The sequence below is a fragment of the Rhinoderma darwinii genome, chromosome 2, assembly GCF_050947455.1.
Source record: "Rhinoderma darwinii isolate aRhiDar2 chromosome 2, aRhiDar2.hap1, whole genome shotgun sequence".
Lineage (NCBI taxonomy): Eukaryota > Metazoa > Chordata > Amphibia > Anura > Rhinodermatidae > Rhinoderma > Rhinoderma darwinii.
In genome coordinates, this window is record NC_134688.1 from 41318872 (window position 1) to 41346601 (window position 27730).

The 27730-nt window shown below is 43.6% G+C and overlaps 1 protein-coding gene across 2 annotated transcripts; it reads right to left on the reverse strand.

Annotated features, from left to right (window-relative positions):
- On the reverse strand, positions 1 to 27730 carry LOC142740490 (sarcolipin-like). 2 transcript variants are annotated; one of them, XM_075849983.1, is made up of 2 exons: positions 27667 to 27730; positions 1 to 548 (listed from the first exon to the last, which is right to left on the reverse strand). In XM_075849983.1, the coding sequence occupies exon 2, from the start codon at positions 474 to 476 to the stop codon at positions 381 to 383; it is 96 nt and encodes a 31-aa protein (XP_075706098.1). In that variant the 5' UTR covers positions 477 to 548; positions 27667 to 27730; the 3' UTR covers positions 1 to 380. The 2 variants fall into 2 exon arrangements, with proteins under 2 accessions (XP_075706098.1, XP_075706099.1); XM_075849984.1 differs by lacking the exon at positions 27667 to 27730 and adding an exon at positions 6398 to 6485.

Genomic DNA, 27730 nt, shown 5'->3' on the forward strand with positions numbered 1-27730 from the left:
GTGTCCCGGTGTCAGTTAAGTTGTTATCATCTTGGATCGTGGGGAAGACAGCACTATGTGGTAGATATTGGTGGTGGTAGTAGCACTGTACATTTGATCTTCACAAGCGTTTGACATAGTCATGATCAGTGGTTGACAATAGTATGGCTAAGATTTTCTTTTTGTTTTTGAAAAGCAACATGATCTAAGTGAAGACAAATAACTTTCTTTGCTTTCTATGAATTATTTCAGCTAAGCCCAGAATATGAGTATGGATGTAAGTAATGTACAAAGTGCCATAGACTTATTCATGTAGCCCCTTCAGTGCTGAGAACATCTCCGACACTGAAGGGGCTGAAAATATTGACTTCGATATATCCGAACAGCATCATACAGTCGTTTTATTCAAGGTAAGACTTGACCAGAAGCCACATCAACAGCACGGTGATCAACACGATCATGAAGTTGAGGAAGAGCTCTTGTGTAGATCGTTCCATCTTCACAGAGGGGGGTGTAGTGTACCACAAAAAAGTCGGGAATCACCAACAGGGTCTTCACCACAGTTCAGTCTAATGCGGAAAGAGAGGATTAGAGTACTTTATAGATGTCTCGGTAACAATAGCAGCCTGTTAAATAAAGTAGATTACAATATTTGAGTCCTAAGCATATAGAAGTTACTATACAAAAAAAAAAAAAGAAAGGAACTCCTCCCCTCTCACACACCAATCTGCTTTTATTTTCCTTTCACGTCTTTTTTACATCTGGCAGTGGCTTATATCCCTTCAAAACCAAAAGGATCGGGCATGTTGAATTCCAACTGCCCTATCCTTCTTTCCCCCGACATCTGCCATCAAGAAGGAGTCAGGAGGACCCATACACAATAGATGGTTGGCCTATCCTGCTGAAATCGGCAGGTTCGGCCAACATTAATCTAATATGTAAGGCCACCTTTAGCCTGGGCCATACACTGCAGCAAAGATAACAAGGACTCTGGACTATCTATAAATATTCATTAAAATACTTGCGCACTTAAAGAGCTGTTAGAGGTGATGGCTGTAATGCAGTGCTGGGTTGTCCATTGTTTTTACTGGGCATCTCCAGAGTTTATAGCCATTCCTGTCAGTGGCGAGTTCTGATTTAGAGACCTCTCTTTTAGGCAAGTAAACCTTAAAGGGATTCTCTCACTAAGTCAATCTCTTCTCTAAAAAAAAAAAAACCTGGGTGAAGTTTTATCCTGCCACCATTATTTCCTGCAATAGCCCAGAATGAGTGACTATGTAATACATTGCTGGGCTGAGTCTGCTGGAATGGGAGCCCATCGTACTTACAGTAGCAGCTTTCCACTGTGGCTAATAGGGGTGATCAGAAATAGGGGTGCCCTATTTGTCTCCATGAAATAACCCCTTTAATATGGCACGTAACAAGGTGTTGTCTAAACCAAAAATCCTATGTTAGACATATAGAGATGTGTCCTCTCTTAATTTATCTCCAAACCCGACATATCCCGAGATGTATGGCGCGAGATGTTGAACAAACATGTAAAAAAACATATAACTCCGACGGATGCCATCTGTAGCACGTAGACTCCCATATAAAAAAGTATACGTTTTGTTTCTGAATGACTGTGACGGATGCCTCTGATGGATACCAACCATCATCCATTTAAAAAAAAATATATGTTGAACGTATAAATTTTTTTTACTGGATGTCGTGAGATTGTATTGAATTGGTATCATTAACGCAATTCAATAATGTGATGATTATTATACTTTATTATCACATAATAATACCAAATTCTAATGTATTGAATATACTTTATATTTATGAATGTTCTCATTATTGTCACAATGTAAATCTTGGTTACATGTCTTGATTTCTAGAACCGCAGTCACAAAGTGGCAGATTATCAGATTATCACCCTATCCGTAACAGCAGGCACAGCTACATACCCTGGACAAATGTGGAAATGAATACAGCAACTTGTGGCTATTCATATCAGTGATGACTGGTACTGACTGCTAACTATTCATATACTCAGACAACGTTAACCTTGTCCCGCCCTCCATCCCTAATTTCTCGTTTGTCATGTATATTGACAAGTGTGGGATTTCGCTTTGTTGCTGTTGTTTTTGCTTTTTTTACAGGTACAAGGTGATCCTGAGGAGCGGTTATTGCAGTGTCGCAACAGTAGCGTGGCGGATTGGGGGTCCTTGTAGTTGGCGGTAAATTGGTGTGGGGGGATTCATCGGGGGTATGGTCCCTCCCTAATTTATTATGGTTTAGTGGTCTGGTCAATTTGGGCTCCTGCTGCATGGTGTCCCGGGGAGTGGTTACAGTTTAGATCAGCCAACTGCAGGTATGACGGTGTCCCTGAGCCTGTAGGTTGACGGCTGGGAGTAAAATACGATGCAGGTGGGCAGTTTATGTTGACAGACTTTTGTAGCTCCAAGGACTCCCCTTCCATTGTTATTCTTATATGTAAATTGTTGTTTCCATTATATTTGTTTGTTAATAAAATGGCTGCTGTGGCCAAATTTATCCAACCCAAGGTGTCCGTGTTTTCTTATAGGGGACGGGTTGTGTAGGTGGTATGGCCATTAAGGGGAGTAGTATTGATAGTAACATCACCCTTAGGGCTTATTTACACGAACGTGATATGCGTCCGCGCAACGCGGGTGATTTTCACGCGTGTCGTATGGACCTATGTTAGTCTATAGGGCCGTGCAGAAAGTCCGTGTTTTTTGCGCAACGTGAGTCCGTTGCGTAAAACTCACGACATGTCCTATATTTCTGCGTTGTTCGCGCATCACGCACCCATTGAAGTCAATGGGTGCGTTAAAATCACGCGCGCCCCACGGAAGCACTTCCGTGGGATGCGCGTTATTCACGCGACAGCAGTAAAAGAATGAATGTAAACAGAAAAGCGCCACGTGCTTTTCTGTTTACAAACATCCAAACGGAGTGTCATAATGATGGCGGCTGCGCGAAAATCACGCAGCCATGCATCATACGGGGCTGAAACACGGAGCTGTTAAGTGACTTTTGCGCACGCAAAACACTGGGTTTTTTTCGTCCGCAAAACACACACGCTCGTGTAAATCCGCCCTTATGAGAATAAACGTACTCCACAGTCCCCTGGTCATGCATTTTTTGTTATAATTTTCTTCCTAGTATTTTATTACCATTGTGATTGCTGATCGCCAGCATGAAAATGTCATCTTAGGTCCTAATCTCCGTTAACTCATATATTACATAATGTATACTGCTGCAACAGCTGATTCACTGCCGCACTTGTTATCTGATATAAGTCCCAGGAACCCCCTGCATTGGCTGGCACGCTTGCAGGCTTAAAAGTAGACAGAGATTCCTTATAAGCCTCAGACATCGAGGAGTCGTGGAGTGTGTGAGTCTGCAGCGCTCAATATGGAAACGGCGGAAAAAATATTACAGCGTTCAGATAATCATTTACATCATGTCTATAAACACAGACTGTATACTTCACGTCCTACTAAGATCCGCAGCTCTATTTAGATAGAAGACACCACATTTGTTATAAAAGCAGCTACCACATTATATAATATATAACTTTCCAAAAACTTCTGACATGTCATAGTGACATGTCAGAAGTTTTGATCATTGGGGGTCTAAGCAGTGAGATCCCCGCCGATTGCTAAAACAAAGCGGCAAAAGCGCTCGGGTGAGCGCTAAGGGTATGTTCACACGGCCTATTTACGGACGTAATTCGGGCGTTTTTGCCCCGAATTACGTCTGAAAATAGCGCCTCAATAGCGTTGACAAACATCTGCCCATTGAAAGCAAATGACGGCGCGTAAATAGACGCCCGCGTCAAAGAAGTGACCTGTCACTTCTTTGGCCGTAATTGGAGCCGTTATTCATTGACTCCAATGAATAGCAGCGCCAATTACGTCCGTAATTGACGCGGCGTTCAAGCGCCTGCACATGCCGTTACGGCTGAAATTACGGGGATGTTTTCAGGCTGAAACATCCCCGTAATTTCAGCCGTTACGGACGCCCTCGTGTGAACATACCCTAAGCCGCTTAGTTTTTGATCGGCCTATTCTCGAAAAGACTTTCTATGGTATTGAATTCCATTTATAGACTTAGGGGGGAATTTAAAATAATTTTTAATAAAAACTATTTAGAAAGTTACACTAATCACACTGACTAATTATTGATTTAAAAAAAAATGTCTTTTCTTTCAAAGGTTTACATAGCCTTTAAAAATGTAAGTGTATTTTTGCTTTTCTACACTGTTTCCATCAATCTGCTGTCATGCGTTACGCCACCGAGGACCATTTGTAAATTAGGGTATGTTCACACGAGGGCGTCCGTAACAGCTGAAATTACGGGGATGTTTCAGCCTGAAAACATCCCCGTAATGTCAGCCGTAACGGCATGTGCAGGCGCTTGAACGCCGCGTCAATTACGGACGTAATTGGCGCTGCTATTCATTGGAGTCAATGAATAACGGCTCCAATTACGGCCAAAGAAGTGACAGGTCACTTCTTTGACGCGGGCGTCTATTTACGCGCCGTCATTTGACAGCGGCGCGTAAATTACGCCTCGTGTGAACAGACAAACGTCTGCCCATTGCTTTCAATGGGCAGATGTTTGTCAACGCTATTGAGGCGCTATTTTCAGACGTAATTCGGGGGAAAAAACGCCCGAATTACGTCCGTAAATAGGCCGTGTGAACATACCCTTAAAGGTTTGCCATTTACACTCTGCTGATATCTGCAAGGCAACAGTCCAGATGATAGCAGAGATACGTTTGTCATTTTTTAGAATTTATAATAATTTCACAGATATTATCAGTGGTTTACATAGGACTTCATGTAAACCTACTGTATTATTTTGTGTTAATAATAAATTCAGCTCTGCTACATCTGTGTATCTAAAGAAGTCCGGATGCCACTGTGTAGGAAGTCCTGAGTTTGTAATTTTTCACAACTCGTGATATTACAGTGTTATCAGTGGGTTTTACCTAGGACTGCAGGTATACCTACAGCATTATATCACGATATCACGGTGTTAAAGGATACACTTTCAAGGAGTTTAAACATAAATTTCGCTCTGCTATATCTGTGTATCTATAGAATTCCAGAGATCACAGCTCTGGTCTGTCAGTGTAGAAATGTTGAGTTTGTCATTGGTCGTAACTCATCATGGTATCACAGTGTTATTAGTCGCATTATCTAGGACTGCAGGTGAACCTACTGTATTGTCTTACGTTATTGGGATGTTAAAGGAGAAAGTTCCAAAGAGCTCAATGACAAATTTAGCTCTGCTGCTTCATCTGTGTATTAAAGAAGTCCAGATACCACAAGTGCTGAGTTTGTCAGTGTAGAAGTGATGAGTTTGCCATTTGGCACAATTCATCATGATATCAGAGTGTAATCAATGCTTTTACCTAGGACTGCAGGTAAAACTACTGTATTTCCTTACATTATCAGGATATTAAATACAACCCCAAATAATCAAATGACAAACTCAGATCTGCTACATCTGTGTATTAAAGAAGTCCAGATGCCACAGTGCTGAGTTTGTCAATGTAGCAGTGCTGAGTTTGTCAATGTTACAGTGCTGAGTTTGTCATTTTGCATATCCTAATATCACAATAATATCAGTGGTTTTACATTTGACTATAAAATCTAACAGCAAGCTCAGCTCTGCTACATCTGTATCTAAGAAGTCCAAATGTTGTGGAGCTGAGTTTGTCAATATAAAAGTGCTGAGTTTGTAATTTGGCACAATTCATCACGATTTCACGTGGTTATCAGTGCTTTTATCTAGGACTGCATTGTATTATTTTACGTTATCAAGATGTTAAAGACTAAAGCCCCAAAAAGTTGGATAACAAAAGTCAGCTCTGCTACATCTATGCATCTAAATCAGACATGTTTAACATTTTAGGAGTATTTTATACATCTTTGTAGTGTAGAGGGAATGTTCTAATTAGTTTACATTGAGATTTCCTGTATTAATGTTATTAGTGATCAACTCAGTAATATTTATAGGAATGGCAAATTTGAAATAGTGAATTTTTACAAAAGACAAATAGAAAAAAAACCTCAAATTTCAGACGACTTTACCTAACACATAAACGTCTATAATGGTGCCTATATACAGTATACTAAGCCACGTTAACAACTGGGCATTGTCATTACCCTGGTCTTACACGGGGCGCTTACAGTATCAACAGGAGATGCCAAGAATGCAGAATCCTATCTCAAATGGAGAAACACTGAACAGCTGCCATTGACCAGACATACCAACCTTTTCACATGCCAACCTTAGAATAGACTATAAAGTATAATAGAGATTGCATGGTAAGCCCATGGAAACATAGAGTTGTAATAAACTATTATAACAGGAGAGCGGCTAAGAATACGATTACCTGAAGACCGCTTAGTCCGGGGGCAGTGGATGTTATCAATCCCTTCTTGGCTTGGACTCTCGTCACCTCTCTGGGCGATGTGATTTGTAACTGTCTGTGTTGGAACTAAAGTAGCAGGAGGGTGGAGAGCATCAAATGAACGAGCAGAGTTTCTGATGAGGTCATGCTTTCTGTATATATATGGCAAGAACGTTATATACATAGCCGGAGTGTATGCAATAGGACAAAATTGCTGAAATCATAGATTTTTTGGATTAATTTATTCGCCATTTTGATTCTCTACGTTGACTACCTGGCAGCTGTTCGTACAGTAGATCGGGCGCTGTCCTTGGTCACCGCCTACAGTCTCCCTGGAGACACACGTTAATGACTCATTAAGACCACGTCAAGATCCATATAAATACGCAGCTCTTTCCATCCAACCCACAAATGTCACATTTGATACCGGAGATCCTCTATTCTTTAGGGACACAATTAGGAGACTGCCCTTGAGATGGCCAATAATAATAATATCACATGACCTTTTAAAATTACTCCCCCCATCCCCCTTTCACTATGCACAATTGACCTGTCATTCCAGAACAGGTTGGGGCTCATAGACGGGTATTCATATGTAAACTGATATAATGGCGCAATAATATGACCTCTATAGATATTTTGTATAGAATATTCTAGAAGTGAGCACTGACCCTTTGTGACCCTAAAAGAAAATTATGTCAGGGGAAAACCTTACAAACTAATGTTTCCAAAAGTGTAGAATAAGTTTGATGGAGCAAATAATGTGGTGGTGAAAGTGAAGGCCACTGACAAAGTTGGTGCTTTATGTTATACCTTAAAGGGGTTATCCCACCAAAACAACTTATCACCTATCTACAGGAAAGATATGTGTTTGATCACTGGGGATCCTACCGCTGGAACCCCCACCGATCCAGAGAACAGGGTTTCGAGTCCGCTGTACCCTCCCACTCCATTAATTTTTTATAGGCCTGTCGGAGAGACCAGTCCAGAGCTTGGCTATCTCCGGCGGTCTTATAGAGATTGAATGGAGTTGCCGCTCCGATTATACAGGGGCTCGGGACCCCCGTTCTCTGGATCGGTGAGGGTCACAGCGGTGGGAGCTCCAGCAATCAAACACTTATCACCTATCCTGTAGAAGAGTAAGATAAGAGGTACCTTGCAGCTACAAAGCTAAATAGATCTAACCTACATTTGGGAAGTACACCAGAGACTCAGGATAAAAGATAACCATCGTCGACATGGTCCCACCATTTCTGCTCGAGATTGGGTTTGGCTAACAACCAAGAATATCAGACTAAGATTACCTTCATTCTAATTGACACCTCGTTTTATTGGTCCCGCCCAGTTCTATTAGCTGCGGAAACCTTTCCGTATCGCTCCGTGCCGTAGAACCGTGCCGGGAAATATGGAGCATGTCCTACTTTTCGTTTTTTTGCAGGCCGTGCTTTGTATGGGAGCACAGCACGGAAATGCGGCCCCCGGCCGCCCCGTGCCCGCAGTCGCGGGCTGTGATTACAGGCCCGGTCGTGTGCATGAGGCCTCAAAGCTAAATAGGCCCCGATAAATCTGAGTTTCTTGCCAAAATGGAGACGTCAGGTATGGAGCTCATGAGACAGCCGGAGGTACGGAGATCATGAGACAAAACCAGGCAACCACCTGCCAAGCCCCTCAGAACTGGCGCCAGAAAACACTGCAGCCACTCCCGACTTCTTCCTTTATATTTTGACTTAACAAATCTTTATTGATTTGGTTTAAGAACAAAAAACTTATACCTTTTTAGAAGACACAAACGTATAAAAACGTATGAGACGCATACTACAAAAAAGTAAGCGCACGTTTTTGTAAATTTAAAAGACGTATAAGTCGCCGTATAGTACAAACGTGTGCACAAAACAAATGTGGACTGAGCCTTACTGACACAAAAACATCATAGGAAAAGGGTTAAGATAAAATTTTTCACCTACATCTGTGAGAAGTCTGTTTTCTTTTCTCGCCCTCTGAAAACAGGGCCGGTCACGAAACCCATTAGTTTACAGGCACCTGTTGCTGTCATCAGTTCTTAATATAGACCCAACAGCTTCTCCAGTATCTCTCTATGTTACCCCATAAATAGCATTCACAAAGTTTACAAGTTTATTGTATTTTTAACAGCATAATATGTAACTTGCTATGGAACATTGAAAAGTAATTGCTCCCCGTCAGATGATGTTGTTTAACCCAATAAATTCTGTATCTTACTGTACATTCTGGCATAGTGCAAATTCTAGAAGGAAGTTTTATCCAAATGGAGCCTGGTAGCATGGTAGGCTTGGTAGCGCACGTCCCTGGTGTTCCGTTCTGAGCCGAAAGCCCTCGGTATGCCACCATATGGTGCCTCCTATACAGAAAAGGTGCAGTATGGCTTGGTATGGATGCCGTATTATGGCCCTGTAAGACTAGGGAATTGTATGGAGCCATAATATGGCCGTATGTATGAGATATTAAACAGAATTTCCACCTGTAAAAGTTTCATACATGCCATTACAAGGCCATGCAGACATTCAGCACTTCATGTTTTCGGGCCTTACACTTGGACTAGGACCACACCATATACCTTTACTACATATGGAAGAAGCTAAATAGCAATCCATTTTGTGCTCAGTAGAGTGGTTACTAAATTTCAGCCTCCACTCCCATTACTGAGATAGTGACCCGCAACCTCATAGATTGTATAGTATTAATATTAAGTATGATTTTATATAGGTGCATTGACTAAGGCTGCGAATATGATAAGTATTAGATATTGTTGTTCTTTACCATATATTTTACCGCTGTTACATAAGAATTTACCTATAATAGATGGAGATGAATAGTAGGGATAGATGCAAAACTGCCATACAGCTTGTTTATTCAATGTACATCTTCTCCCAGAAATTGGGCTAGCAGTAAACTCCGTTCTTTCTGTCTTCTTCAAAAAATATTCTCTCCAGCAGAACAGAATTATTCCATTGAAGATCAAGAACTGTTGGTAGTGAAGTCTGAATTAGAAGAATGGCGACATCTGTTGGAGGGGCTAATCGTTCTGTCACCATCTATATGGACCATAAAAACCGTTGTAGACACCTGGAGATTAAACCCTCGACAAGGCCACTGGTCTCTCTTTTTCACATGTTTTGATTTCATACTCACGTATAGTACTGCTATCAAGAATCATAGGGCCATGCCTTCTCTCATTACTTTGATGCACCTGACTCCTGTCCAGAGCATCCTGCACACATTGTAGATGCTCAATGAATTCTAGCTCATGTCGGAGTTTCTTTATGCCATCCTCCTATTGGTCTGACTTTTGGTCCACCCGCTTTGCGACACCGGGTTCTACGCTGGGCACATTCCTCTATGTTGTTGGGTCACCCTGGCAGGTTATGCGCTATGCATATCCATGCTAGATACTACTGGTGGCCCCATTTGAAGCAAGATGGTACAGACTTTGTTTCAGTTTGTTCCATTTGTGCACAAGTCAAATACTCCCGTCAGACACCGTCTGGACTCCTGCAGCCATTACCCATTCCCACACAGTCCTGGACTGACATCTCCATGGACTTTATTACCAACTGAACTGTGGCTCAATGTAAATCTCTAACATGGGTGGTGTTAGACATGTTTTCAAAGATGGCTCATGTCATTCCCCAGCTGGGATTACCCTCTGCTCCACAACTGGTCAAAAAACTCTTTCAAGAAATCTGATGCATTCACTGCCTTTCTCATCATATGGTTTCTGATCAGGAGTTTCAGTTTCTTTTTATGTTCTGGAGGTCCTTATGTAAAGGATTCCTCCTCATGCTATCACCCCCAGACCAATAGGCAGAAAGAACAGACCCATCAGGCCTTGTAAAAATTCTTGTGCTCCTACATCAATGCACACAAAGATTACTGGATCGGACTTCTGCCATGGGCAGAATTTGCCCATAATAACTACGTCTCCTCGAGGTTGTTCTTATACTCCAGCCTGGTCTTCCTTTCCCATTGTCCTGTCAGTTTGTAGTACCCGCGATCAATGCCCTTTGCACAGATCTAACCTACATTTGGGAAGTACACCAGAGACTCAGGATAAAAGATAACCATCGTCGACATGGTCCCACCATTTCTGCTCGAGATTGGGTTTGGCTAACAACCAAGAATATCAGACTAAGATTACCTTCATTCTAATTGACACCTCGTTTTATTGGTCCCGCCCAGTTCTATTAGCTGCGGAAACCTTTCCGTATCGCTCCGTGCCGTAGAACCGTGCCGGGAAATATGGAGCATGTCCTACTTTTCGTTTTTTTGCAGGCCGTGCTTTGTATGGGAGCACAGCACGGAAATGCGGCCCCCGGCCGCCCCGTGCCCGCAGTCGCGGGCTGTGATTACAGGCCCGGTCGTGTGCATGAGGCCTCAAAGTGTGAAAAAGGGCATTATAAACATACAACCTGTACCGCAAAAATAAAACAAGTTACGGCTGTAAAAAAAATTATTTGAGTCTTCAATGCCAAAGTTTGCTGGGTCCTGAATATGTAAAAAACAAACAAACAAATAAACAAACAAAAAGTTGACAACGCAAATAAATTATATTGCAGCAGCGAGCAGTATTGCCATAGTAACAGTAAAATTCGCAATTTCATTCAGTGTCCCATCTACAATATTAGTCACCAACTAATCTTGGATTGCCCACATAAATACATCATATTTTTTAAATATGGCAGAACATATGAAAACTTGCATTTCAACAGGACTTAGAGAACTACAGGCTGGTACCATCTGCTTGTCTAGAACCTAATTCCATAAATATCCCAAAGTAACATTTTCCTGGCTAATGTTATGAGGAACAACATCATGTCAAATAGACGGAGATCCTTTTAGCGGAAAGGAAGAGACTGTAAATGCCATTCCGTGATATTACATGCACTCTTAATTTAGACAGTGTTGAATTGTGACCCTCTAAGACCTTCATATGGTCAGTCAACACTCACAATTACAACACGATATCTCTTCTGACATAAATATTCGGATGTTCCATTACGTGACAGAGCAAGATACATACAGGTATTTATCCAGTTATGTCCAAATATCATTCTTATATACTGTACCAGATGAATAGATGATATTTTATAGTTCCACTGGTCTAAATATTGGCGTTGTTCATTGTCTAGTGGCCACTTCTTGCGTACCATACGGTCAAGCTGCTCCCACAACAGCTCTATGGGGTTGAGATCTGGTGACTGCGCTGGCCACTCCATTACAGATAGAATACCAGCTGCCTGCTTCTTCCCTAAATAGTTCTTCCATAATTTGGAGGTGTGCTTTGGGTCATTGTCCTGTTGTAGGATGAAATTGGCTCCAATCAAGCGATGTCCACAGGGTATGGCATGGCGTTGCAAAATGGAGTGATAGCCTTCCTTATTCAAAATCCCTTTTACCTTGTACAAATCTCCCACTTTACCAGCACCAAAGCAACCCCAGACCATCACATTACCTCCACCATGCTTGACAGATGGCGTCAGGCACTCTTCCAGCATCTTTTCAGTTGTTCTGCGTCTCACAAATGTTCTTCTGTGTGATCCAAATACCTCAAACTTCGATTCGTCTGTTCATAACACTTTTTCCAATCTTCCTCTGTCCAATGTCTGTGTGCTTTTGCCCATATTAATCTTTTCCTTTTATTAGCCAGTCTCAGATATGGCTTTTTCTTTGCCACTCTGCCCTGAAGGCCAGCATCCCGGAGTCGCCTCTTCACTGTAGACGTTGACACTGGCGTTTTGCGGGTACTATTTAATGAAGCTGCCAGTTGAGGACCTGTGAGGCGCCTATTTCTCAAACTAGAGACTCTAATGTACTTGTCTTGTTGCTCAGTTGTGCAGCGGGGCCTCCCACTTCTCTTTCTACTCTGGTTAGAGCCTGTGTGTGCTGTCCTCTAAACGGAATACTACACACCGTTGTAGGAAATCTTCAGTTTCTTGGCAATTTCTCACATGGAATAGCCTTCATTTCTAGGAACAAGAATAGACTGTCGAGTTTCACATGAAAGCTCTCTTTTTCTAGCCATTTTGAGAGTTTAATCGAACCGACAGATGTAATGCTCCAGATTCTCAACTAGCTCAAAGGAAGGTCAGATTTATAGCTCCTCTAAACAGCAAAACTGTTTACAGCGGTGCTAACATAATTGCACAAGGGTTTTCAAGTGTTTTCTAATCATCCATTAGCCTTCTAACACAGTTAGCAAACACAATGTACCATTAGAACACTGGAGTGATGGTTGCTGGAAATGGGCCTCTATACACCTATGTAGATATTGCATTAAAAAACAGACGTTTGCAGCTAGAATAGTCATTTAGCACATTAACAATGTATAGAGTGTATTTCTGATTAATTTTATGTTATCTTCATTGAAAAAAACTGTGCTTTTCTTTCAAAAATAAGGAAATTTCTGAGTGACCCTAAACTTTTGAACAGTAGTGTACTACCAAGCAAAATCCACGCTCCAAAGGCCAAATGGTGCTCCCTCCCTTCTGAACCCTACAGCGTGCCCAAACAGCAGTTTACTTCCACATATATGGCATCGCCATACCCGGGAGAACCATTTTAACTATTTTTTGCTTTGTATCTCCAGTGGCACAAGCTGGGCATGACATGTTTGCCACTGAAATGGCATATCTAGGGAAAAATTGCAATTTTTACTTTGCACCATCCGCAGTGCAATAATTTATGTAAAAGAACTGTAGGGTGAAAATGCTGACTACACCCCTTAATAAATGCCTTGAGGGGTGTAGTTTCCAAAATAGGGTCACTTCTCAGGGATTTCTTTTATTATTCAGATCAGAGGCCTGCAGAAATGGCAGAATCTGGGCAATAAATATTGAGTTGCGTTTCTCTGGTAAAACCTTCTATGTTACAGAAGAAAATGAATTTCACCTCTACTTTGCTTTGATTCCTGTGAAAAGCCTAAAGGGTTAACAACACATTTTCTAAATGCTGTTTTAAATACTTTGAAGGGTGCAGTTTTTAAAATTGGGTCATTTATGGGGGTTTGTATTGTATGGGCTCCTTAAAGCCACTTCACAACTGAACTGGTCTCTGTAAAAATAGCCTTTAGAAATTTTTTCGAAAATGTGGGAAATTTCTGTTAAAGTTATAAGCCTTGTAATGTCCTAGAAAAATAAAAGAATGTTCAAAAAACCGATGCCAATCTAAAGCAGACATATGGGAAATGTTAATAAGCAACAATTTTGTGTGGTATAACGGCCTGTCTTACAAGCAGATACATTTAAACTTATATAAATGCTAATTTTTGCAATTAGTCACTAAATTTTGGTGGTTTTCACAATTAAATACTGAATGTATCGACCAAATGTTACCAGTAACATAAAGTCCAATGTGTCACGAGAAAACAATCTAAGAATCGCTTGGATAGGTAAAAGCATTCCGAAGTTACTTCCACATAAAGTGAGACATGTCTGATTTGAAAAATGAGGCTCTGTCAGGAATGTCAAAAGTGGCAACAGCGGTAAGGTGTTAAAAGTGTAACTCCACATAACATTGGACCATATTAGGCTTCAGCTCATGTCATCCCTTGTTTGTAAGGGGCAGTGGAGATTGCGGCGCGGTTGCCAGAGTGTAAGGGCATGACCACACATGGCGGAATTCCTCCGCAACTGTCCGCATCAATGCCGCACCTAATCCGGGTTGCGGATTACGGCTGCGGATCTGCACAAAATGTGCAGAAAATTGATGCGGACTAGCTGCTGCGGACTGCGGGAAAAGTGCTTCCCTTCTCCCTATCAGTGCAGGATAGAGAGAAGGGACAGCACTTTCCCTAGTGATAGTAAAAGAAATTCATACTTACCGCCCGTTGTCTTTATGACGCGTCCCTCCTTCGGCATCCAGCCCGACCTCCCTGGATGACGCGGCAGTCCATGTGACCGCTGCAGCCTGTGCTTGGCCTGTGATTGGCTGCAGCCGTCACTTACACTGAAACGTCATCCTGGGAGGCCGGACTGGAGACAGAAACAGGGAGTTCTCGGTAAGTACGAACTTCATTTTTTTTTACAGATACATGTATATTGAGATCGGTAGTCACTGTCCCGGGTGCAGAAACAGTTACTGCCGATCGCTTAACTCTTTCAGCACCCTGGACAGTGACTATTTACTGACGTCTCCTAGCAACGCTCCCGTCATTACGGGAGCCCCATTGACTTCCTCAGTCTGGCTGTAGACCTAGAAATGCATAGGTCCAGCCAGAATGAAGAAATGTCAAGTTAAAAAAGCAAGACGCATCCGCAGCACACATAACATGTGCATGACAGCTGCGGACTTCATTGCGGAACTTTGAATCTCCATTGAAGTCAATGGAGAAATTCCGCCATGAGTCCGCCACTGCTCCGCAACAGACAGAGCATGCTGCGGACACCAAATTCCGCTCCGCAGCCTATGCTCCGCAGCGGAATTGTACGCATCGTGTAAACGAACACTGCTAAATTAAAGTGAAAGTCAATGGAGAAACGGCTCCGCTGCGGAATAACGCTGCGGAGTGTCCGCAGCGGAATTTAAGTGAAATTCCGCCATGTGTGAACCCGCCCTAAGTCAAGCAACTCCGCTAGGCAAGGAGTTAACCGTAAAGTAGTAATTGGAAGAATGCAGGTACCCAGTGCACAAGGTGAATACAAAATAAAACCAGCTGTAAAAAAATAAAAGCAAGGTTCCGAAACTCAGGAGCTGACCCCAAACCAACTACTAGGTCACCTGTCACTGCTAAAGAAGTTTTTTGTAATAAACAGCTATCCAAATTGAAACATTGGCTGCCTTTGTTCTCCTTGGGGTCACGTTACAGGCTAAGGCCTCATGCACACGTCAGTATTCTGGTCCGTATTTTGCTTCAGTATTTGGAAGCCAAAACCAGGAGTGGGTCCAAAACATGGAAGAGGTGCAAATCGTTCAATTATAGTTTTTTTCTGTTTATGTTCCACTACTGGTTTTGGCTTCCAAATACTGAAGCAAAATATGGACCAGAATACTGACATGTGCATGAGGCCTAAGGGCTGTGGAATACTAAAAGTGACAACTAAGCCAGAAAGGAAATTAAAGTTTTTGTCCCCTTCTCCACCATGGCAGTAAAGAAGATACATTTCTTTCAGCATGTAGTATATACTGGCCTACTAAAAGTGCCCTTTTAGTTTCTGCTTTGTTTTGTTTATTTTCAACAGATCAAGCCCAAAACCTTTTTTTTTTAACTTTTACATTTTTTGTCTAATTGGTTAAAAATGATATTACAAGTCCAATCTTTCTACTTACATTAATGGTTAATATATAGTTATGATACTGTATATTGCAGTATAAGACTGGCCCACCAAGGTACCAAAGGATCCTCCAGGTAGCCCTGGCTCTGACACAATAATGGGCCCCAAAACTCCAATGGACGAAAACCCCATTTGGAGCTGACTTTAGATTCAATCAGTTGTGATTAGGGTCTATATCTTATGGGATGATTCACACATAACCTTCTAGACTTTATCGATGATATGTCCCATGTGTTCAGTAATAACAACAAAGATTGCAATTCAGCTATAAGTGGACGTGTACATGTAAAGATGGAGGATGGGACCTCCAAATCATCTTCTCTGGTGGGCCAAGAAAACCCCAGTCCATTATTCTTATATAAACTTTGGGTGGTTATGACACCAGTCCTGTCTCACTTCTCGCGGATGTTTGTGTTCACGATTTACTCTAAAACATTTTTGTTTAATTTGGGTGGACTTATTGAGTAAATTTTGATTAAACATCTCTTGGGTTTGCAACATTCACTTAAAGGTTAAAAATGTTTATTTTTATCAGGATGACAACTTGATGAATTTAAGTATTGAATAATACATTGGATGTTATGTCCAAACTCATAATTCTTGGCTTCGGATAGACGTTCTAACCTTACACTACAGCTGTGCCAGAATTTCCTGCCCATCCTTTACACATGCACTGTAGAGGCTTTGGTCTATATTTAGCATTGTTGACTATCCAAAAATTCCTCATAGGATTCAGTTCAAGAGGCACGTAACCTATGAAAGCCACTGGTAACCACTTGGGCATCCACCGACTAAATGCAGCATACCTGCCCACCTGACTTCTTCACAGTTTAATGATAATCTATTTATATCATTTGCAACAATCATACCTGCGTAAAATAACTGGGAAAACAATACAAACTTTGTGTGGTTATGACATCATAACCTTCCTGCTGCCATCACTGCCCGCTGTTGTTTTTGTTGTCCCCACTTGACTCTTCCATCTTTTTAACCCCACATCCACAGTGTCCTTTCCCCTATTAGGCACCAACAGTCAAAGACTTAAAAGGGTATTCCTAAAATCATAAATGATCACCTATTCACAGGATAGGAGATCATTTTCTGATCACTGGGACCCCCAGCTCTGGCACCTCCACCAATCATAGGAACGGGGCCTCAAACTCACAGATCCTCCTCGCTGCGCTCCCTGCAGTGAGGAGGAGCTTGAATAGAGCGGTGCTTAAGCACGAAACAGCCAAGTGCTGTACTCTCATTGAATAGAGCAGTAGCGCGCATGCTTGACCTTCCCTCCATTCAATGTCCTCCTCACTGCGGTCGAGCATTTAGGAGAACAAGGGGGTTTGGAACCCCCATTCTCACAATTGGTGGTGGTCTCAGTGGTGGGGCCCCCAGTGATCAGAAAATTATCCCCTATTGGAATTTGTGATGGCTGCTTACAATTAAACATGTGACAGAGGTAGACACATAATTGCATGTCTTTGTCAGGTCATGGTGCAGCTCTTGGCCAACCAAAGGCTGTAAGAAGTGGTACACCACTTCTACTCTTGGACTCTCTTGAAGGATTACTTATGTTAATGCCCTGAGCTGCCTAAAAATATAGAGAGCATTAATTGCATTGGGACACCAGGAACTTAGTACTCATTCTAGTGGGCCTCCAAAGACATGGATAGAAATCCCACTGGGCTGCTAGAACTATAGAGAGCAGGGCCGGTTTTAGACAAAATGTGGCCCTGGGCAAGGTTAAAAATTGAACCCCCAAATGCTGAATTACGGCCTGTTCGCATCTGCGTCAGGGTTCCATGGATGGCTTCTGTCAGACCTTTCCGTCAGGGGAACCCATGAATGCAAATCAAACGTTTCCGTAAGGTTTCTGTTTTTTTGGTGGAAACAATAGCGCAGTCGCAGTTCTAGCGACGCCACCGGGCATGAGGAGGTGCTTGCCGCCCGGCCTATAAATATTATGGGCCGGGCGGCGCTTGCCCCGCAGCAGCTGTGGGCAGGGTACCCTAAGAGTATGGGGGCCCTGGGCGATTGCCCAGTTTGCCCCCCCTAACGCCGGCCCTGATAGAGAGGTATGTAATTTGGCCCTTAGGGACATGTATGTTACTACCAACAAGGAAAGTATTTGGCCACAAGTATATGGGTAGTAGTTAGTCTTAAGGTCAGGTGTATATTCTGTTGCCGTCTTGTGTCTGTGTGAAGCATTTTCTTGCAACCTGCTGTTGGGAGCAAGACTGCAGCTACAGGATCATTTGCTAGAGAGAACAGACTGTAAGCTGGAAGCCTGAGGGGAATTTCAACTGAACCTGACTACAGAGGAGACTGTAGTCAGGCTCCAATAGTTACCACAGAATTCTATACACCAGTAGCATATACACCCAGGAGTAAAAAAAGGACTAAGGAGGCAAAATAGGTATTTAAGAAACCATATATGGCCAAAAGTATGTGGACACCCTCCTTACGCCTCATGCACATGGCCGTGCCTGTAATCATGGCCCGCGATTGCGGGCACAGCCAGCACCGGGCCACATTTTAGGGCCGTGCTCCCATACAAAGTAGGACATGCTTCATAATTCCCGTCATGGTTCTATGGCATGGACACCTATCCGTAGAGATACGAAAAGGTGTCCGCGGCAAAAAGAACCGGGCGAGTCTGTAATTGCGGACCGTATTACGGTCCGAAATTACGGAGATTTTCTACGGTCGTGTGCATGGGGTCTTGTTCTCGAGTTCAGCTGTGTCAGCCACACCTATTTCAAACAGGTGCATACCATCAAGCACATAGCCATGTAATATTTTTAGACAAACATTGGTAGTAGTATGGGTTGTACTGAAGTGCTCAGTGACTTTAAATGTGGCACTGTCATAGGATGTCACATTTTCCACAAGTTAGTTTGAGAAATTAGGTCCGCCAAGCACTAAAGCATGTAGTGCGTAAAAATCCCCTAACCTCTGTTGTATCACTTTACTACGGAATTCCAAATTGCCTCTGGAAGTGACATCAGCGCAAGAACTGTGCGCCGGGAGCTTTATAAAATACGTTTCCATGGCGGAGGAGCTGCACACAAGCCTAACATCACCATGGACAATGACAAGCGTCAGATGAAGTGGTGTAAACCACGTCGCCACTGGACTCTGGAGCATTGGAAACGTTCTCTGGAGTGATGAATCATGTTTCACTATTTGTCAGACTGATGGAGGAATCTGGGTTTGGTGCTTGCAAGGAAAACGCTACCTACTGGAATGCGTAATGTCTACTGTCAAATTTGATCAAGAAGAGATAATGATCTGGGGCTTTGATAATTCTACCGCATAAAAAGACATTTCAGACAATCGATTTAAGGGACAATAATAAATGTCATCAACTTTCAAAAATCTGTGCATGCCTTATGTTGGTTCTAGTACTGGACAAATTCCAAAGTTTACATAGCATCTGCAACCCCATTTTTAGTTCCTTTAGAATTAAAGGGGTATTCCCATCTCAAACATTAATGGCATATTCACAGGATATAGCGTATAGAACATAAGCACTAATCCAGACAGTAGTGTCAAAAAGTAGAAAACTGTATTAAATATTTTTCCATGTCAATTAAAAGAAAACAAAGGCATCACAATTGCCAAATGTGTACGAAATATTTCACCCATCTGAAGGTTAGAGTCCTGGTTAGAATTCAGTCTTAGGGTATGTTCACACGTATGTTCAAGAGAAAACAGCTCCTGATTTTCAGACGTTTTTTTGTGCCACTTGCGTTTTTCGCTGCGTTTTTCACAGCGTTTTTTTTTACGACCGTTTTTGGATCTTTTTTCAATAGAGTTTATGGCTCCAAAAACGTCCCAAGAAGTGTCCTGCACTTCTTTTTCACGGCCGTTTATTTACGCGTAAAAAAATGCTGCGAAAAACGCTCCGTCGGAACAGAACGGCGTTTTCCCATTGAAATCAATGGGCAGATGCTTGGAGGCGTTCTGCTTCCGATTTTTCGGACGTGTTTCGGGCGTTTACGGCCCAAAAACGGCTGAAAATAGGCCCGTGTGAACATACCCTCAGTCTTCCCAGTTAGATCCAGGGCTTTCGCCGATAGCAGAGACACGACGTGTGGAGGGTCGGCGTCTGACAACATCTGTGCAACGTTTCTATACGTTATATCCGAGAGATTGAAAGCACCTCTTATTGCACTACCACACCCACAGGTTAGTCCACTAAAGGTCAGAAACTATATACATTAATATTTGCAGGATATGCCATATATTTCCAATAGATGTAGGTCCCACCCCTTGGACCCTCTTCTATCTCTAGAATGGGCCCCCAGCCCCACATCCTACCTTTTTAACGCTGTCGCTGGATTTTGGAAACAGCGGAGCACATTTTACTCCGCATAGGGTTAAATAGGAGTTACAGAAACTATGATGTTTCAGTAGCTCCTGAGTTGCGGAAACAGCAAAGCTCGCTGTGATATGCTGTTTTCGTTTCTCCAATTATATGGGAGATATGGAAATAGCATAACAAAACGAGCTTGGCTGTTTCCAAAAAAATGCATGCACGTAAGGATATGTTGACACGCAGCGTCAAAAAAGTCTCAAAATACGGAGCTGTTTTCAAGAGAAAACAGCTCCTGATTTTCAGACGTTTTTTGTGCCACTAGCGATTTTCGCAGCATTTTTCAATGCGTTTTTTACGGCCGTTTTCGGAGCTTTTTTCACTAGAGTCTATGGAAAACGGCTCCAAAAACGTCCCAAGAAGTGTCTTGCACTTCTTTTTCGCGGCCATTTTTTTTACGCGTAAAAAAATGCCACGAAAAACGCTCCATAGGAACTGCTCCTGCTTCCGATTTTTCGGCCGTGTTTCGGACGTTTACGGCCCGAAAAACGGCCGAAAATAGGCTGTGTGAACATACCCTTACTTGTAACTTAGCAGCTGGAGTCCAGCGGTAGAAGGTAGGATGTGGTCAGGGAGACCTGCTTAAAGAGACTCTGTCACCACATTATAAGTGGCCTATATTGTACATAATGTGATCGGCGCTGTAATGTAGATTACAGCAGTGTTTTTTATTTAGGAAAACGATACATTTTGAGTTATGACCTATATTAGCTTTATGCTAATGAGTTTCTTAATGAACAACTGGGCGTGTTTTACTTTTTGGCCAAGTGGGCGTTGTACAGAGGAGTGTATGACGCTGACCAATCAGTGACCAATCATCGTCATACACTTCTCCCCAGTTGTTCATTAAGAAACTCATTAGAATAAAGCTAATATAGGTCTAAACTCCGTCAAAAATGATCGTTTTTCTAAATGAAAAACACTGCTGTAATCTACATTACAGCGCCGATCACATCATGTACAATATAGGGCACTTATAATGTGGTGACAGAGCCTCTTTAAGAGATAGGTGTGGGTCCAAGAGGTGGGACCCGCATCTTCCGGACATTTGTGGTGTACCTTGTGCATGTTGGCAAGGGGTTAAAGGGAACTTGTCAGCAGTTTTGAGCCCTCAAAGCTGCTGACAGTGCTATATACAGGGTGGGAGCACTGAAAATGAAGAGGCCGCCTTCATGGCACTTGCGATCATCAAGGTGCCAGGGACATCAAAACTTGGATTTAAACTTGCATGACCGACAACACAAGTATTAGTATGCTGCCCTCCCACCCTGTATATAGCTCTGTCAGCAGTTTTTAGGGTTTAAAACTGCTGACAGTTTCCCTTTAACCCGTTAGGGACCACCCCATATTTTTTTTACGCCGGCCACTAATTTATTCCGATGCAATAGCCTTTTTACGGCGCTGCATCGGAATAAGTAAACAGAGCAGGGAGCTGTCAAATCTCCCTGCTCTCAGCTGCCAGAGGTAGCTGAGGGCTGGGGGCGTCCCTGCTCGAACGTGTGAGATCGATATTAGTATCAAATATGGAGAAACAAAAACAAATGATTCAGAAAAAAAAGTGTTTTCACTGTGTAAAAGTAGTAAAACATACAAAAACTATACAAATTTGGTATCGTTGCAATCGCAACAACCCACTGAATAAAGTTATTGTGTTATTTATACCACACGGTAAACGGCGTAAATCTAGGACGCAAAAAAGTGTGGCGAAATTGCAGGTTTTTTTCTATTACCCCCAAAAAAAGTTAATAAAAGTTAATCAATAAATTATATGTACCCCAAAATAGTGCTATTAAAAATTACAACTTGTCCCGCAAAAAACAAGACCTTATGCAGCTATATTATCGCAAAAATAAAAAAGTTATAGCCCTTTGAATGAGACGATGGAAAAACATAAAAAATGGCTTGGTCATTAAGGTCTAAAATAGGCTGGTCATTAAGGGGTTAAGGAGTTAAGTAACTTTACAAAAACAAATAAAAAAAGGAACAAAGTAAAGAGCAGAGATGGTTGCCATAACTCCTGAGCTGTCTGCTCTCCCCATCTGTACAGCTGCTGCCAGGGGCGTAGCTAAAGGCTCATGGGCCCCGATGCAAAAGTTCTTATTGCCCCCCTCCCCCCCCCCCCCCGCAAACTTCTCATGGCCGACGGTCCGCAGCTTTCAGCTGCATCGCTGGGTCTCCTAAGTGACCCAACAATGCAGCACTAGCAGCCGGGGCGTCACTAAGGCTGGGTTCACACACCCTATTTACGGACGTAATTTGGGTGTTTTAGCATTGAATTACGTCCGAAAATGCGGCTCAAAAGCGTTGGCAAACATCTGCCCATTCATTTGAATGGGTCTTACCATGTTCTGTGACGACGGTCATTTTTTTAACGCGCCGCTGTCAAAAGGCGGCGCGTAAAAAAGACGCCCGCGTCAAAGAAGTGCCTGTCACTTCTTCAGACGTAAATGGAGCCGTTTTCCATGGACTCCATGGAAAAACAGCTCCAATTACATCCGTAATGGACGCAGCGAAAGACGCCTGCACATGCCTTTACGGCTGAAATTACGGTGCTGTTTTCTCCTGAAAACAGCACCGTAATTTCAGCCGTAATGGACGCTGCCGTGTGGACATACCCTCTTAAAATGTCAGGGGAAATAGCCCCAATACATATGTGTCCGCCCCCAAAAAAATGTGTGTATAGGAGACAGCATAGCATATCTATAGCACTACGACCCTATAAACTATGGATAGGATTAGATACATTGGCTCAGCAGACAGTATCACACATGATAGGATTAGATACAGTGGCTGAGCAGACAGTATCACACATGATAGGATTAGATACAGTGGCTGAGCAGACAGTATCACACATGATAGGATTAGATGCAGTGGCCCAGCAGACAGTATCACACATGATAGGATTAGATACAATGACTCAGCAGACAGTATCACACATGATAGGATTAGATACAGTGGCTCAGCAGACAGTACCACACATGATAGGATTAGATACAGTGGCTCAGAAGGCAGTATCACACATGATAGGATTAGATACAGTGGCTCAGCAGACAGTATCACACATGATAGGATTAGATACAGTGGCTGAGCAGACAGTATCACACATGATAGGATTAGATACAGTGGCTCAGCAGACAGTATCACACATGATTGGATTAGACATAGGGCCCAGCAGACAGTATCACACATGATCGGATTAGATACAGTGGCTCGGAAGGCAGTATCACACATGATAGGATTAGATACAGCGGCTCAGCAGACAGTATCACACATGACAGGATTAGAGATAGGGCCCAGCAGACTGTATCACAACTGATAGGATTAGATACAGTGGCTCAGCAGACAGTATCACACATGATAGGATTAGATACAGTGGCTGAGCAGACAGTATCACACATGATAGGATTAGATACAGTGGCTCAGCAGACAGTATCACACATGATTGGATTAGACATAGGGCCCAGCAGACAGTATCACACATGATCGGATTAGATACAGTGGCTCGGAAGGCAGTATCACACATGATAGGATTAGATACAGCGGCTCAGCAGACAGTATCACACATGATAGGATTAGAGATAGGGCCCAGCAGACAGTATCACACATGATAGGATTAGATACAGTGGCTCAGCAAACAGTATCACACATGATAGGATTAGATATAGGGCCCAGCAGACAGTATCACACATGATTGGATTAGATATAGCGCCCAGCAGACAGTATCACACATGATTGAATTAGATATAGGGCCCAGCAGACAGTATCACACATGATAGGATTAGATACAGTGGCTCAGCAGACAGTATCACACATGACAGGATTAGATATAGGGCCCAGCAGACTGTATCACAACTGATAGGATTAGATACAGGGCTCAGCAGACAGTATCACACGTGATAGGATTAGATACAGGGCTCAGCTCGCTGACATTGCGGCTCCAGCGTTGGACCCAGGAAAGGTAAGAATAATAATTGTTTTGCTTTTTTATGTGTTACTGATTATTTTTGTGTGTTTGTGTTTTTTTACAGGTTCGGTTGTTGGACTTCGGATACGAGGACTTCAATGACGGCGTTTTTTTTTTATTCTCAATAAAATGGTTAATGAGGGTTGTGTTTTTTTATTTCAATAAAATATTTTTTCTATGCGCTTGTATCTTTTTCAACTTTATTATCACCGCCTTAGTAATGGCCGCCGGCTAATTGGCAACCTCCATTACTAAGGCGGGGCTTAATGTTAGCAGGTGCAGAGGCCAACACTAACCCCCATTATTACCCCGGTACCCACCACCACCAGGGGTACTGGGAAGAGCCGGGTACGAACCAGTACCCGACCATCTGTAGTGATGGTCAGGCACCAGGGTGGCCGCAGGCTGGTAGTATTAGGCTGGGGAAGGCCAAAAACAGTGGCACCTACACTGGTAATGCTGCCTGCTGCTGCCGTGTTGTATCTGGCTGGTTATGAAAATTGGGGGGGGGGGGGGGCCCGACATCGTTCTTTCCAATTATTTTTTATTTCTTTTTTTTTTAAATGACGTGGGGTCCCCCCCATTTTTCATAACCAGCCAGATACAATAAAGCAGCAGCAGCCTAGCATTACCAGGGTGGGAAGGGCCACTGTATCTGGCCTTTCCCCTCCTGATACTACCAGCCTGCGGCCACCCCAGTGGCCCGACTATCACTACAGATGGTCAAGTACTGGATCATAGCCAGCTCTTCCCAGCACCCCTGGTGGCGGTGGGTACCGGGGTAATAATGGGGGTTAGTGTTCGCCTCTGCATCGGCTAACACTAAGCCTTAGCAATGGATGCTGTCAATCAGCCATTACTAAGGCGGTAGTAATATAGTTTAAAAAAAAACATAGAAAAAATATTTTATTGAAATTAAAAAAAAACCACACAACCCTCATTAACCATTTTATTGATAATAATAAAAAAGCTGTCATCGAAGTAGTCCTGGAATCCGCCGTAGTCCAACGACCGAACCTGCAATTAAACACACAAAAAAAAAGATTAGTAACACATGTGTTAGGCTTAGATACAGGGCCCATGTGTGATACTGTCTGTGGGACCCTGTATCTAAGCCTACATTATTGATGGGGGGGCCGCGGGCCCCCCTGGCTTCGGGGCCCGGTCGCAATTGCGACCACTGCGACCCCTATAGCTACGCCAGTGGCTGCTGCTACAACCACTGATGTATTCAGTTATAGAAAGGGCAATTTTCACGTCTATAAACACCTGATAAGGTTAGAAACTTCTCTCTTCATTTCAACATTTTCTGTCTCTTTCAAGGGCCGCACTGAATAATTGGGGCACTTCCTGACTACAGGGCCAAGGCAATAAGGGGTTAATAATTTAGTTAGGAAGGCACACATGTTCCCTATGTTTTATATGCTGCCTCCTTCCTGTGGGTTATCCTCTTAGGGTATGTTCACACGGCCTATTTACGGACATAATTCGGGCGTTTTTGCCCCGAATTACGTCCGAAAATAGCGCCTCAATAGCGCTGACAAACATCTGCCCATTGAAAGCAATGGGCAGACGTTTGTCTGTTCACACGAGGCGTAATTTACGCGCCGCTGTCAAAAGACGGCGCGTAAATAGACGCCCGCGTCAAAGAAGTGACCTGTCACTTCTTTGGCCGTAATTGGAGCCGTCATTAATTGACTCCAATGAATAGCAGCACCAATTATGCCCGTAATTGATGCGGCGTTCAAGCGCCTGCACATGCCGTTACGGCTGATATTACGGGCAGGGCCGCCATCAGGGGGGTATTAGGGGTACTACTGTAGGGGGCCCGGCCAAACTTAATTGAAAGGGGGGCCCGGCAACTGCCGCGACTTGCCTTTGGTAGAAAAAAACAGGCCCCTGCAATGGGGCCTGTTTTTTTCACCAAAACAATGTCGTGAGCTGCGGGCCCCCCTCTCGTGAAACACCGCCGTGAGCTGCGGGCCCCCCTCTCATCACCACCGCGAAACACCGCCCGTTTGCGCGCGTACGAGCAAGCGCGTGACCGCGCGCGAACGACCGCAAGCACGCGCGCCCACGCGCGAACGACCAGGCGCGCCGCCGAGAGGGAGGCGGTGCGCCCGCAACACAAGATCTAGGGGGAAGGACAGCCACACTGGACAATGGCGCAGTCTACTTACCTGCTGGCCCGCCTCCGACTCGTCCTCCTAGTCCTTCTCGTCCGACTCCGCCTCCGACTCCGCCTCCTTCTCCAGAGCATGGCTGCGTAAGGAGAGGGGGAGGAGTCTAGTTGTTGCGCGGCGGCAGTTCTACGATCCCCGCCATTTTCTGGAGCCTGGAGGTGAAGGACGACATCTGGACCGAAGACATCGCCTGACGAGGACTGGAGTGGGAGGAGCTCTTCTGACACGGTGAGTAAAGTGTCTCAAAGTGCTGTTTATGTATGGCCCTGTTCACACAGAGTATTTTGCAGGCCGAAAAAATCTGCCTCAAAATTCCTTAAAGAATTTTGAGGCAGATTTTGACCTGCCCACACTATCTTGCCGCGTTTTTTGCTGCGTTTTTTGCCCGCGGCGATTGAGGACAACAGACAAAAAACGCAGGGAAAAATGCATTTTCTGCCTCCCATTGATTTCGATGGGAGGTCAGTGGCGGAACCGCGGCAAGAAAGGACGTGCTGCTTTTTCTTTTTTCCGCGACTGGCTCCCATTGATTTCAGATTAAATCAATGGGAGGCGGTTTTGGAAGTTGTTTGGTGCTGATTCTGACGCAGTGTCCGAGTCAATATCAAGGCCCAAAAACTCTGTGAACTGGGCCTTATTGTTAGGGCTTATTCAGACGAACGTGTAATACGTCCGTGCAACGTGCGTGATTTTCAGGCGCCTCGCACGGACCTATGTTACTCTATGGGGCCGTGCAGACTGTCAGTGATTTTCACGCGCCTCGCACGGACCTATGTTAGTCTATGGGGCCGTGCGGACTGTCAGTGATTTTCACGCAGCGTGAGTCCGCTGCGTAAAACTCACGACATGTCCGATATTTGTGCATTGTTCGCGCATCACGCACCCATTGAAGTCAATGGGTGCGTGAAAATCACGCCCAGGACTTCTGCAGCCGTATAAACTATGAATGAAAACAGAAAAGCACCACGAGCTACAAACATACAAACAGAGTGTCATAATGATGGCGGCTGCGCGAAAATCACGCAGCCGCGCATCATACGCTGCTGTCACATGGAGCTGTTATGGACATTTTGCATGCGCAAAAAGCCACGTTTTTGCGCACGCAAAAAGCACACGCTCGTGTAAATCCGGCCTTAGGGTAGGAACACACTAGGCATGAACACTGCAGATTTTATACAACACATTTTATTGTGGACAATCCGCAGCGTATCACAGTCGCAGCAGAGTGGATGAGGTTTAAACAAATCTCATCCACACGCTGCAAAAAAACTGGACCTGCAGTGTGGCTTTTTAAGCCGCAGCATGTCAATTTATCCTGTGGAATTGCTGCTCCTTTGTTGCGGAAATGCTGCGGTTCTGCCGCAAAAATCACAAGAGAAAAAAAAAAGGTACTTTTTTACATTTATAAAAAAGTTTAGACTTACCCCGGCCGTAGTCCTGGTGACGCGATCCTCTATTCTTAGCACAGCCCAGCCTCCTGTCATGACG